This window comes from Egretta garzetta, unplaced genomic scaffold (assembly GCF_000687185.1).
Source record: "Egretta garzetta isolate BGI_Z169 unplaced genomic scaffold, ASM68718v1 scaffold154, whole genome shotgun sequence".
NCBI classification, from domain to species: domain Eukaryota; kingdom Metazoa; phylum Chordata; class Aves; order Pelecaniformes; family Ardeidae; genus Egretta; species Egretta garzetta.
Window position 1 is genome coordinate 4,162,422 of NW_009259600.1, and position 14,427 is coordinate 4,176,848.

The 14,427-nt window shown below is 35.5% G+C and overlaps 1 protein-coding gene across 1 annotated transcript in view; it reads right to left on the reverse strand.

Annotated features, from left to right (window-relative positions):
* Nucleotides 1-14,427, reverse strand: part of STK3 (serine/threonine kinase 3) — a 134,878-nt gene that overhangs the window by 32,225 nt on the left and 88,226 nt on the right. Inside the window, exon 11 of the mRNA XM_035893910.1 lies at nucleotides 11,570-11,745. Within this exon, the coding sequence (XP_035749803.1) occupies nucleotides 11,570-11,745 (176 nt within the window). The remainder of the gene's footprint in view (nucleotides 1-11,569; nucleotides 11,746-14,427) is intronic.

A 14,427-nucleotide genomic window follows, 5' to 3' on the forward strand; every position in this document is an offset into this window, starting at 1 on the left:
TGCCATAGCAACAGCTTTTTAAAACATGGAAAACAGGTCAGGTAGTTTCAAACTAACCACTGTTTCCAACGTCACTGTTTTCCTCTGTAGTTTTGAATTAGCCCACCTCTGAAATGATCAGTGGGCTGTTACCATAGTGTCATCAGGCAGCAGAGAGGAGAAAACAAGGCTCTTGAGTTTCACAGGCCATGGGGATGCTTAAGTAACGCTGGGTTTGGCCCCCCTCCACCTACCACTCCTTCCCCCAACTCCTTCAGAAATCTTCTTCAGAGGCATCAGCTCTTTTCCATCTCTTTTTCTCTGCAAATATCCTTTACTCTGCAAACTGTTTGGGGCTTAGGTTTTTTTGTTTTGTTTTGTTTTTTAAATACAAGGGCACTGCACAATTTGGGAGATAAATCCTGTTAACTACTGAGTGTATGTGAAAGGTGCATTATTTCACCATAATGTCATTCCTTCAAAAGGCTCTATGTTACAGTACCATTCAAAACATGCTAGCATTTGTCGCAGAACTTGATGTAGGGAAAAACAACCCCTGTAATCCAGGGCTCTTTGAAGCCCATGACAAGGAAGTTAACCAGCTCAAGAGACAACAAATGAAACAGCCAAGCAGGTACACACCAAGCTGCCCTACTGTCAACAGACTCCTACCAATTCCTCCTCTGTTCCTCAGCAGTAGCATTGATGGTGGGCTGCACACAGGGGCACACATCTCACTGAATCATTAGTCACAGACAAAATCCCAAAGGACAAGTCTCAGTTTCATGTTTTAATTTAATGCCTTCGTTACTTTAATTGAATCTCCCTGAATGTAGGCTTGCTTACGTCGGTCTCTTTATCTTGACTCACAGTGGTATTCTGTTTGTTAATGGAAACTCTTTAGAAAGATAGAAGTAGCAATGAAAGTTCTAACTTTGCAAAAGCAAAATAAAAAGCCCATTCCACGCTATACACACACATCGCAAGCGCCATGAAAATACCACACTTCTAGCTCTATGAACATCATCAGGATAACAGTTCACATCTTAAGCTGATTATCCATCTCTGTAGAGTGCACATTCTTCTTGTACGTGGATGGCATTCAAACCATGTGACTATAACTAATGGTAATCTTAAAGTAACAATTAATTTCAATGAAAAATAAATTATCATTCTGTGAAAGTGATAACGCAGCTGACACCACAGAAAAAAAAGCCCCAACATTTGCACTAGAAGCACACAAAGAACTGCCTTCAAAAAATATAGGCATCTCCTCCAGGTTCCAGTGGGACCAATACCCAAGGAGCTCCCAGGAAGAAAGCCTCCTCTTCCACTCACACGCTTCTTGAATTAATTCCCTATGCCTAAAAGCACAGTCTTCAAAGACTCCTCAACAAAATAAAACAGAGAGTAACTTTGGGACAGCTCCTTTTTACTAAGAGAACTTTTTTGATCTGGAGAACTTTTGGGGGCGACAGGGAAGTCTGGGCTTTACATTTCTTCAAAGAACATTTTTTCCTCCATTCTTACTTGAAAGAAGAATATTCAAATATAAAAAACAACTAAATATATTGGGCTGTAGTGACACCATGAGGGAAAAAAAAATCAAACATGTTTTTAGAAAGTTCCACCTAATTCACATCTACAAGCACTACGGCACGCTCATACAGTATCATGCAGTCAAGGTTGCACAGTTTGCAAAATTCCTGTGTCTCAGCTGAAGACCTCGTCCATGACCCTAGTCTGCTGCAATGCAAAGTAAAATAAGTTAAATTCTTCAAAATGGTTTAAGCTAACTTGTTTTAGTTCTCACTATGGCACACTAAAAATTGTCAGGGAAATGCAGTCAGGGTTCTCAGCTGAGCATCAAGCAGCTTTTTGAAACAGCTATAACTATGCTACTGTACCTTTAGAGCTTTCTTGCAGAGCAATTTTGTCCTGGTACATCTTATTTAGGTTAAGAAACTATGTTTTCTTACTAGTATTCTTATATGTTTACAACTCCTACTGTCAACACAAATGTAAATGTAAGCAATACCAAGATCTTTAAGCAGATGCTAAGTAAGTGTTAATTCTTCAGGTATTTCTTTCCTAGGAACTAGGAATACTTGCCCTAAACTAAGGAATACTGAGAGAAACAGTCTAAACTGTGACATTTCTAACCCTAAACCCAAGTGCAGTTTCACATTTAGGCACACAAATGCAAGTGGTTTCTTTAAAAATCTGAGTAGCTAAACTTAACATTGCTGTCAGTAGGAGCTTTGCCACTGACTTTAGCAAGTATGAGATTAACCCTTCTATATGGAGTTTGTCAGCAGCTGCAGCTTTGTGTATCGGGCTTGCATAGTTTTATTTTTTAATTGTTGCTCATATAACACTATAAAATAGGTACAAAAATTTGCCAAAGCAGTTTTGTGGTTTTGTTGCCACCCCCACCCCATCCCACCCCCCGCAGGGTGATTTTACATAGGGCTTTTTTTACCATTTCAGGTACTGGTGCTGTCCACGAGGCACACTTTTATCCAGACACAAACAAGAACAACGAATTAAAATATTGAGTCTCCAAACAGTTAGCTTACCGCTTTACACAGCATGCATCTCTATGAAAAGCCTCATCCTTTTCACCAAAAATGACTAGTGCATAGCGATGTTACAACTCCCAATAAATAAAAGTAAATGTGAGCTATAAGGCATCTATAGGCATAGATCAAATGTAAAAGAATTACATTTAGGTAATTTTAATGTATAAATTTCACACATTACTAAAATACAAGTAAATGAGAATAAAAAGTGTATACTTATAGGAATACAGATTTTGCTTTCAAGTTTCATAGAAGCGTCCTTTTATCTCTGAGCTATACAAGATATAAGAAAAGGAAATAAAATTTACATGTAAACCAAAATATTCTGGACAATCCTTGGTTTTGGTAAATGTGCACTAAGTCCAACCTAATCAGATATCTGAAGATATTAACTCCAAAGAACTCCAAGCATTATGAACTCTCTGTTTGAAGTCAATGCCTTAATGCAGAAGTCTCTTTCTTCAAATTCTAAAAGTTATTTGCAAACAAAAACCACACAGAATTTTTTCCGTTCTTCATAAAGCTCAATAGTATTAAATATCAGCCATTTAATTTCCAGTATTTTGTTTATGAAATATTGTTAACATCTATGCTTAATATATAGTCTACACATGGTACTCATTGGCTGCCGATCAAAACATGAGGCACAGAAATCTAATACAAGCTTTTTGATTATTGAAAGTTAGCCACATGGACACTAAACTAATCCAAAAATTTTTTTCTGTTCAATTACTAGAATCCCATCTGACAAGTTCTCATGCTCCTATTTGAGTTCAGTAAAAAAAAATTTAAAACCCCCAAGGGGGTAAAAAAAGCTAAACTAAAAAAAAAACCACCCCATGTTCTTAACCAAACCACATAATGAGGAAATCCTCTTCAAACTAAGGAGTTAGAAAAATTAACTTGAAGTCTTGCAAAATTCCAGTTGCCCACCTCCTCATGCAAGTTTTATTTTTACTTCTTTTCATTATCTAATTACTAATCATATAGCAAAGAGTAGAAGAATGGATTTTGTTTCTTGGTGGTAAATTTTCATGATACTGTCATAGAGACGATTTCAAAGAATTTTGCTGAAACCCTGAAGTAGAACATGCACCTCTTGGTGTCAGCACTCAGTCTGGGGATCAGACATTACACACAAAGGTGTGGTACGCTGCCTTGACATTAACAGTGATTCATGCAACATGGAAACTATTTGGTTTAAATATCTTTCCCCCCCTTTTCTGTAAGAGCAAACAGAATAGAGAGACCTGAAACTGAATTGGTTTGATGGACAAAAAAGGATCATCTAAATCTTGTCCGGCCAGAACTGTTTTTAGAGAGTATTTCAAAGCTCTTTCTAGGCTATACACGTTACTTAGCTATTACACAATGACCTCAAAGTGGTATATTAGTACAGACAACTGGTTACTAAGGTAACAAGATGTTACTTTAAACCAGCAGCACTGCCCCAGCTCATCAACTTCACTCATTTCTTTCCTTTGTTCTCCTTAAAACTATGCAGAAATTACAGACTTGCCGTATAACTGAATAGATACACTAGCGCTATACTTCAGTCTCTCTATTTGAGCTAATGAGGAAAAAAACCCGGGGTCAGATGATGCAAGTATTTAAACTCTTTGGAGTGAAGTAGTTTCATTCTTTACACTAAGAATTTGAAAGTTGGCTGAAAAATAAGTTTTAAAATGTCTTTTCACTAGCAACCATCTTGTAATTAAAAAACACATTGCACATTGAAACTATTTGACATGATACAATAAGACAGCAGGGATGCTTTAAACTTTCGGCAGAGAAAACACTGGTAAGTTTTATTGACTGAATCTTGGCTGAAATTTTCCAGAGGCAAGACTCATGTTTGGAAATAACAGTTGACTGCTAATTGCGAAAATTGTCAAGGTTACCCAAGACCTAGCTCCTCCAAAATACTGACGCTCCTAATAAACAAATTAAGTATGTCACTATTTTTGAGAGCTTGAGCTTGTAAGACCTATGTGTTCTCAACATCTTTTATGATTACAAACATCAGCCGTCAGCAGCAGCTTAAAAAGCCACAGGAAATAAGGCCATCGGAAACATTTACAGGAGAGGGTCACCTGCAACAATCCTCTGCTCCAAGTGGGATCAACTCCACCAAAACTATTCCCGACATGTTTATCCAACCAGGTCTTCACCACTCGCAATAATGGCAACTTCTGCAACGCTCTGAGGCAACCTGCTGTCGTACGTTGTTATCCTATTAGAAATTCTTCTATCTAACTTAAAATAAATTGCTGTAATTCACGCCTGAGTTCTTGTCTTATCTTCAGAGGATGTGTCAATAATAAGTAAAAACCTGTAATTCTGTTTTTCACATCTAAGAATGCAAAAACCTCCTTGGCCTAGAAGGGTGTCTTCTGTGCTCTTTTAGGACACAAAATTCATATAATCTTTGTCAGACGGCATGATTCACCTTCCAGAACTGCAAAAGTACAGTGCTGGCACTTTGGCATTCAGAGCAACAGCTTTAAAATAACCCTACAATTTAAGGTAAACTGAAAGGGTAGATTGTGTTTACAGCCTAAACAATTTAGTCTTATACATAAGACCAAATTACTCGGCTTGATTTTCAATTATTTACTTCTATACTAATAGGGGAAGGAACACATGCCAAGAGAAAGGATCCTACATTCAATACCAATTGGAGAAACACTCTGCTCAGGTAGTGTATTTCCCCAGTCTCTGCAAGAAAAATAATTCTCCTTTTGTGGCCAGAATATATAAACAGGATTTAGTTAAATCCGTCAGCATTTGACTTGCAGAGTTTAAAAAAAAAAAAAAAAAAAACCACCAAAAAACCACACCATACATTTTCAGTTTACATGTCAGGCTGGCACAACCTCTCCTTCTGTCTGCCTGAACAGCTGCATAATAAGCCTAACAAACCACAACCATGACCTGCAAGCCATCCACACTGGACTGCTAATATGAATCTCTCTCCTATTGAATTACCCCCCCCACCTTTCATTTTTTTAAATAACCACTCAACACACAGGAAGCTTCTGTACCAGCCGCCTATTGTAAGAGGTACAGAAAACCTTCACTGCTGAGGTTCATGCTGTCCTCACAAAATGAGCTAGATAAAGCATATTATATTCATTACATTCATTTCCCAGTCTCTTCTCTCTCGGCTGTCTCTGAACTAAAATTAATGAAATTCTGCATGCAGACTGCCGACACCAGTAATACTTTGGTTAGCTACATGACATTGTAAATAATCTTCTGTTTATCTCATACGCATACAGCCCATGCAAACCCAGAAACCTAAGTTTCGTATTTGCTCAGTTAAGAAGATGTTCTTCCTGTCAGCATCTGGAAATGCTTCATGATATTCAAGCAACTAATTAAAAACAAAGCAAAATGAATATATGTTAATACATCATTTAAAATTTTCAAATGACTTAAAGGAGCATCTCAAATGGTTGAAAATAGATGAAATACATTCATCCCACTAATTAGAAAGAAGACTGTACCGAACAAACTCATCTGCTGCTTCAATAAAATTAGAGCAAACCCAGCCAAGGTTTTGGACAAAGAAGTATTTCCAATGAAGCTAACTCAGCCCATCTTTAAATTATTGAAGTTTTAATTAAATTCTATAGGGCCATTTTGTGGTATTTACTTTTTTACCAAATCAATTGTCACATTATACGTTTATAAGTGTTAATTAAAGTGCTCAGTATCTGCAATACTATTATTTCACACTGATTATATTCTAATGTATTTGTTCTGGTTGAAACCCAGAGAAATATTCTGCCTAGGGTAACAGATGGCTTTTTAAATTTTTGTTGCTCTTCCAGAATCTTTAAGTCACCCAAAATGCATCTACTTAAACATGATACTGCAGTTACTGCAAAACATGATCTACATGTTCACTGTTTAATATTTAACAATCTGGACACCATTCCTGTTTGGAAATAATTCTACTAAAGACAGAAATCATTACCCTAGCATTGCTATAATAAATAGATTTGCCTTTTTACATTTTATCATCTCATAACAAAAAGTAAATGACTAATTTAAAATGAAGTAACATATTCAATCAGTGCAAGTGAAGTCTAGCAACTCATTCTGAGTAATGTTAATTCACAGGTGATCATCAAGTACACATCACTTCACTGTAGTTCACGTAAATCCTTTGTTAACAACGTGTCCCACACTAACACACATTACTAAGAGGTAGAAAGATTTACAGAGCAATTTTATATCTTAATGAGATGTAAACCATCATGATACAGTAAAAGTGTAAGCAGCAGGATATTTAACAACATGTACACATAGCACATTAATCTAGCAAGCTAAGATTTACCTGATTTTCCCCACATAAAAACTTCGAGCACTTCTTGCTTACTAAAAGTTAACTTTTTTTTGGTGAAAACTATCTTCTGTTATGGCCACAAAAACATGATAAATGCTACATAAAATATCACAAAATCTTCAGCTGTGAAAGACAAAAAGAAATTTGAGCAAGCTGCTTCAACAACACCTTGCTCATTTAATACACAGCTCTCTCCAGCACGTACTTATCTCATGGAAAACATTCCCCATGGAAAGAACCGAGCTATTATAATAGCAACATGGTCACACGAATACATAATATCTATAAAAAACAACTGTTCTTAAAAGGACTCGTCACTTAGATGAAACAAACTCATCATTTTCTCTAATTCAGCACTCTGACCCAAACTGCTGACTTGTGAGCTAAGACTAAAAGTTGGCCCATTAAACAGTTAAGCCTCGTTATGAAAAGCTGCTTATACCATGCATCATTAACATTTCTATGAATATCATACCCGTACACTATATAGCTTTACTGCATCTTTACTTATTCAAAGACTTTATGCCGCTGTTCCTCACAATGAGCAGTATCTTGTTGATTAGACCTACTGGCATCAAGGTTTGTTGTGAATAAAATATCACTTAAGCCCAAGTAAACCTGACAGAATTAGGGTTAAAAATACTGCTTTAATTTTGCCATCTGCTGCATTCCTCTTAAAAATAATGTAAACATGTAAAAGAACTGCCTATAGTCCAATAGTATTCATCGAAAATTAAAATCCACTACAATCCCTGAGTGTGAAATATATATTAAAGTTTAATATAAAAGCTGGAGTTTGAATAAAAACTAGTTTGCTTTTTGTAAAATTTATATCCAGTCAGAGCTTTAACACTTGCATTTCAAAGGCTGAAGTGGAAAAATACAAACCAAAACATTTACAAGTACTTCCCAGAAATACATTTCTCTAAGATCCACTGATATAAAAGACGCATACTTTTGGTTTTCAGAATTTACCATGAGACAACAAAAATAGACAACAAAATAACTGAAAACAAAGATCAAAAAAAGCAACCCTATACAAATTCCTAGTCACGGAAAAGATGACTTTCAAAAGTGTTTATGGGTGTGGGGTTTTTTTTAAGCAAGAAGAAATGTAGCATAAAAACCCTAAACATCTCTCATGCATGGAAAACACCTTAGTCCTGAAGCATACATAACAGGGTAAATTTGGAATAATGTAATATTCAATGTATTAAGTCTAGTTAAAAGTTATTTGCAATATACCTGATTCAACACAAAACAAAACTCAAGGGCAGTTTTTTCTCATCACTTCATGGAACATTACATCAATAACCAGCACAGATTGATCATGGAACTGAAGACCCCCAGGACCAACAGTCAGATATGGATCTCAAATTCCCATATGGCACCAGTGACAAAGAAACAAGATCAGCTTTTGAATTTGAAAACAGATGTACTTCAACAGTGAAAAACAAAGCATAAATATGTACTTACAGAAGAAAAAACACTGCTAAAATTACTTTTTTTAAATCTCAGAGTGATGACCAAAGCATCTTATTTTCTTTGAAACATCTTCTACTTGTATTTTCATTGGCAAGGAGTTTTTAAAACATTTACGTCAGGGCAGAAAACTATGCCCACACAACAACTTTCAAACCAGACTTGGTGCTAAGTTCATTTCGCATTATTTTATACATTCATTTATCTACCTTATGAGCTATCATTTATTTACATTATCTACAACCAGCAGCAAGTGTGTAAGACTAACTCCTATATCTGCATTACATGTGTACACATATTTAAATACATTAAATAACTGTGTTGTTTTATCGAACAGTAAAATATACTAGGAACAGGATAAAATATCACTGCAACATAAAGCAAATACACTATTTGGCCACAAGAATTAGCTTCTAATTCTGCAGGTCTCATCTTATACATAGAAATAAGCAAACTGATTAGTAGCAGGGATTTATAAGGACTGTTTCTTCCTCCTGTTCCCTTCTCACTCCCACCTCAATGGCACTTTTGCTTCCCTAGCTTATGCTGTAACAGACACATACACTAATAAACTTGTAAGTCTTTCCATTTGATACACTTGAGTATCTCTTCTTGGCATAGCATGGCACTGTCATTCTGCCTTGGCCCATAAGGAAATAATTTGTTGGCTGCCAGGACCGGCATGCTATGTGCTGCTTACAAGGGTATATGGGTAAATAAGAATAATGGTATCATTCAGCAAATGAGTTTGGCGACCTCCAACTTACAGAGCATCCCTCCCTCTTCTACATGGGAACTTGGAGTACTACTAGAGTATTCTAGCGTTAAGTTAGATTTTGATTATTCATATTTGACTTCTAGTGTATCAATCACTTTTCTTAAGTAAAATTATGACTGTCAGCATTTACTGTTGTTAGGATCCCTTTCTAGATGCCATTAAGGCTAATTCCAAACAAAATAGAATGGAATTATTTAGTACAAAAAGTTTCCATTATTTATCCCTTTCATCAATCATTTAAAGACTTCATGTCAGCAACTGAAAACATTCATGTGGATCTTACAAAGAGCAGCCAATACATTATGCATGCTGCCCACTGATTTATCCTTTCAGGAAGTCTCTTGCAGGCTACTTACCAATACTGCCACTCACTGTCTAAAATATAAATAGAATTGCTTCTAGAATATATAAATAAATAATAATTGCCTATGGTTCAAACCAGCAGGCTGTTAAAACCAATATCCTGTGTAAGATCAGCTCTACCAGATGCTTCAGAGAAATATATTCTTGAGTGGACTACTCTGAAGCAGTACATCCATTATTGAAGAGTCTTCCTCAACTCTTTCTTAGGCTGGCTTATCTATGGAAGTATTTCGCTTTTGTCATGCTTAAACAAAATCTCCACACAAATAACTATTGACTTTTTTTTAAAATCCTATTTGGTCTTCAATCAGGATCATTTTGTAGCAACAAGCCTTACAACATGGCCTTTTTAGAAAGTCAAGGACAAACTGCACATCACATACTTCCATGAAATGCTGCAACAGGTTGACCAGACAAGCTGTGGATCCCCATCATTGGAAGTGTTCAAGGTCAGGCTGGACAGGACTTTGAGCATCTAGTGAAAGATGTCCCTGCCCACGGCAGGGGGGTTGGACTAGATGACCTTTAAAGGTCCCTTCCAACCCAAACCATTCTATGATTCTGAAGTCTTTGACTTGCCAGACTAAGACCACTAGCAAGGTTTGCCTACAAAATAGACAGCAGTTAGTTTCTGAAGATCAGAACTCCTCAGGTTTGGTTCTAGGGCAAATTCCTATTTCAAGATAGCAGCTTCATATGTACAAGCAATGTCAACAATTTCCACAGGATTATCCTTTTTCAAATTATTCATGAATAAGCACTTACAGAGTCAAGATCTTAGCCATTTACAAGAATAATTTTTGCTTGCATTTCTTAACAAGTTATGGAAAAGGCAGAATGAATTTTAAATTGCTCTAAGGGCAATTTTATTGCCACTATAATAACCCTGCTTAAATAACAGCCAGTTATTTTCCAATGAATGGTGCAAATAATTATTTTGTTAGACAATTATCAGGATGATGACTATTGCATTTTATGGTCAAAAAAAAAAAAAAAAAGGCTATAAAAACCCCACCCAAACCAAAATCCAACTTAATCAAAACTCTCCAGCAGCAACAGCTTGTACTGCACTATTTCACTGGCTTTGCTCCAGTAGCTAAAATTTAAGAGTCAGCTTTATGTAGAAATGCAGTAAATGAAAACTGGGAAAAAAATCCCACACCTACAGCTGTCACCTAAAATTAAACACAACATTTTTCTCCAAATCCCAAGTGAACTTTCAAAAAGGTGCCATGTGATCATACTTAGCTACTGCACTGCAGTTAAGAGCATGTTTAAACTACAACAGATAAACTAAATTCTTTCATTCAAACATGTTAAAAAAATTAACAAAGGTGAAAACCAGGTATAGTTATCTACAAGTCTCAAAACAGTCATTATTTATTTCACATTAAGAACAATCTATAACTTAGGAACATTTTCTTTTTGCCCCTCTTGTAATTTGCAACATAGGGAAAAAGAAATAAAGAACATATATTTTTGAGGGGGAAAACCTCACTCTAAAATAGGCAGACTGGTGTTAGAATAATTCTATGTAGAGAGATGTGCGCTATTGGAATAGTACCAAGCTGGCTTGTGCAAAACAGTAGGTGTTCTTAACCATCTCCATGGAGATTGATTAAATGGCTCCAATCCAGTTTAAATTGCTTATCATTTTACTGAGATGCTCAGCAAACATGACAACAATATTCCATGCCTGTAGCAATATATTAATTTTTTTTAAATAGAACTGAGTCAAATTTTAAAGTTGCTATAACACATAAAGAACCAAAAATGCTTTAAAGAAAAAAAAGTAGTTACAAAGATGTATATTCATAATGTCACATACCACTCCTCATTAAAAAGGTCCCGCATTAAGCAAATGTACTTATTTCAACAATCAGGATGAGGCAGTAAGATTAGATAACTGAATGGTATTCTTGAAAGTTTACTTTTAATGGTATTAACATAGTTATATAGAAGGGGATTAACTATTTTTGGCACATAAAAATAAACAGCATGCAAGAAAGTAAACAATAAAAATATACTCACGAAATCAAAGTCTCCATCTTGAGGGACTTTCCAGTTATCAGGGAAAACATTTTTGGATATGTGGTAAGGTTCATGCATGTTCTGATTGCAGTTTTCAGGGCTTTTATTCTTGGAATCTTGTTTATCAAAGTAGTCCATGAAAGAAGGTCTTTGAACTTGCGGTGAAGTAGCATTTCCTTAGTTGAAAGAAAAAAGAAAAAGTTAAAACTATTTAAAAATTAAAGATTTACTGCACTATGAAATAAACTCCATGTATTAATTTTCTTGGATTTTACAGAAACTAACATGGTCATCTGTATGTGGTGCAAGCCTCCATTTGTCCCCTGAGGATCTTTGGCATAAAAGATCATAGCCGAAGAATGATATTTTTGTAGCAAGATACAATGTGGAGAAATGTTCAAGACATTTCAGAGTTTCACACACAAATAATATTAGAAGTTACTTCATGCGGTATCTATTTGTTGTTATAGAGACTGAATAACACAAGGTGCTAAACATCCTCTTGGGTGCTGAATGTCCCTAACTTCCTACAGGCACTTGTAGGAAAGCAACAGAGTTCCATCAGTTTCACCAAAGGTGCGATTTAAAAATTATTTAGAAAAAGAAGTTGCAAAAAAACAACCGCACAAACTGGTCTAGACACTGCTTAATTACATTCATTGCCAATGAGGATTCTCAGCAAATTATGGGATCACACTCTACAGATGGCTGCAAAGCACCCCATCTCCGTGGTGTGGAAACCCTGGGGGATTTTTGTCATCATCTACGCAGCTGCAAAAGCTTTACAAAGCAGATTGAGATCAGCGTGAACTCCGTTCTATTATGCTTTCCATGAAAATAAATGTAAAAAAAATTATCAACAACCCTGAATGACTGACGTTTGTTTTCATTTGTGGTATTTCAAAGCGAATTCATTACTAAATAGAACAATAAATAAAACATAAGAAACACTTTAGTAGTGCTACATAACTGTCACCTCAGAGACTATATTCTGCATAGCATTGACTCATGAAACGTGTACTTGCTTGCAGTGTAACATTCTACACACAGAAATATGAAATACATTTCCGCAAGTAAAACATGAAACAGGATGAGAGATATAAATAACCAAAGGAGGGGGAGGGACCAAAACAAAATAACAACCCACAGGTAGAACTATACTTTTTAATTACAAGCAAAAATATAATTATGAATTTTTATTTGAACTACTTGTTTTAAAAAGTGAAAAGGTAAACCACTGGAAATTCTTTTGAACTTGTATTTAACATGATCACTAGGACTTGCTGATCTTATCTGGCTTTACAATTGTTTTTATTAATTTATTAAGTGTTTTTTCCTCCCTCCTCCTCTTATTTCATCATCTCTTACCATTCCCTCTAATGATTTTTTTATTTCATTCCAATTTTGCTGCATGGTTAATAGTGGCCTATTTTTTCCATTAATGCTTACTTTTGTACTGCCATCTTTTATAGCATGTTTATTTTCTTGTTCTTTTCTTTCTGCTTTTTCTACATTATTCTGTTCTAGTAAGATTTCTTTAGGCTTTTTTAATGTGTTCTTTTACTATCTTGCTCTAGGCTTTATCGCACTTGACTCCAGCTGCTTCTCTTCAGCTCCAGGATGATTTCTCCATTCAGTCTGCCATGTTTCCACACACCCTTTCTCGTCCTCACTTTTTTTTTTTAGCTGATTTTTCTCCCAGTTGTTGCCATGTTCTTTTCTAATATTCTTTTCTAATCTCAGATCATAGTTATCTCTACTCATCATCTTTTAATTAATGACAACCATGACCATAACAAAAACATTCAGTGAACTAAACTCCAGGTTGAATTAACTGACCACATAGCAGATACCCCTTCTCCAGAATCTTCCATGTTTGCCCCCACTGAACTCAAGATCACTTGAATGAGGTTTCTGGATCTCTCTGAGTCTGGGACTGGGGAATGGATGAGAAGTAAACAGCAGTGATGCCAAATAACTACAAGAAATAAGCACTAAAGGGTAAAAAAGGAAGAATCTAAACTTTACCAAAGCATAAATTTAGAAATCAGATCCAAGAGAAGGTAGTAGTATGAAGGAGGTGGAATTAAAAGCAGAAATACAATGCATTTTCTTAATACAAACTTTTTATTACTTGCTGAACGCTGCCCAAAACCCCTGAAACTATTTGTACCAAAAAGATAGAACATCACGTTGCTGGCCTTTCACAACCAATTTTTTTCTTCTGCTGAGATGGTTGTACTTAGGTTTCATCCTTGAAACTTACTTATAAACAAGAAGATTACCAGTGTCTCTGTTAGCAACTCTGAGTACCAAATGTTGGCCTGTTACAGGTAAGATAGCCTCCCTCCTTTCATGTAACAGAAAATACTAAATATTTTCCATGCACTGCTCTTAACTTTTAGAGCTATTTATAAATATCTTCCTTATATATGTAATAGAAAACCGCCTACATACATAAAACAAACCAATCCCTCCAAATTCCTTGCTATCTAATGCATATTAAGGAAAGTGGGTCAACAGGACTGAAAGTACTCCAAAAGGAGCAAAGCACATCTATTCCACACTTTGAGGACTTGTTCTATTTGTTTTGATAAATAAGAATTTAGAAGTCACTTCTGATTTCAATTTAGTATACAGTTAGTTAACCCATTTAAAAGAACAAGAGCTGCTTACCTTCACTGAAAATATAAAAACTCACACACAAACCCAGAAATACCATGCCTGCAAAATGATGGGACCAGGACTAGAGGTGTTTCAAGGTTTGTTTGGTTTTCCCCCCAACATAAAAAAAAAAAAATATTTATTTAAAGATCTATTTTTAAGGTTTTATTTTATTTTATAAGTAATTAAATGAA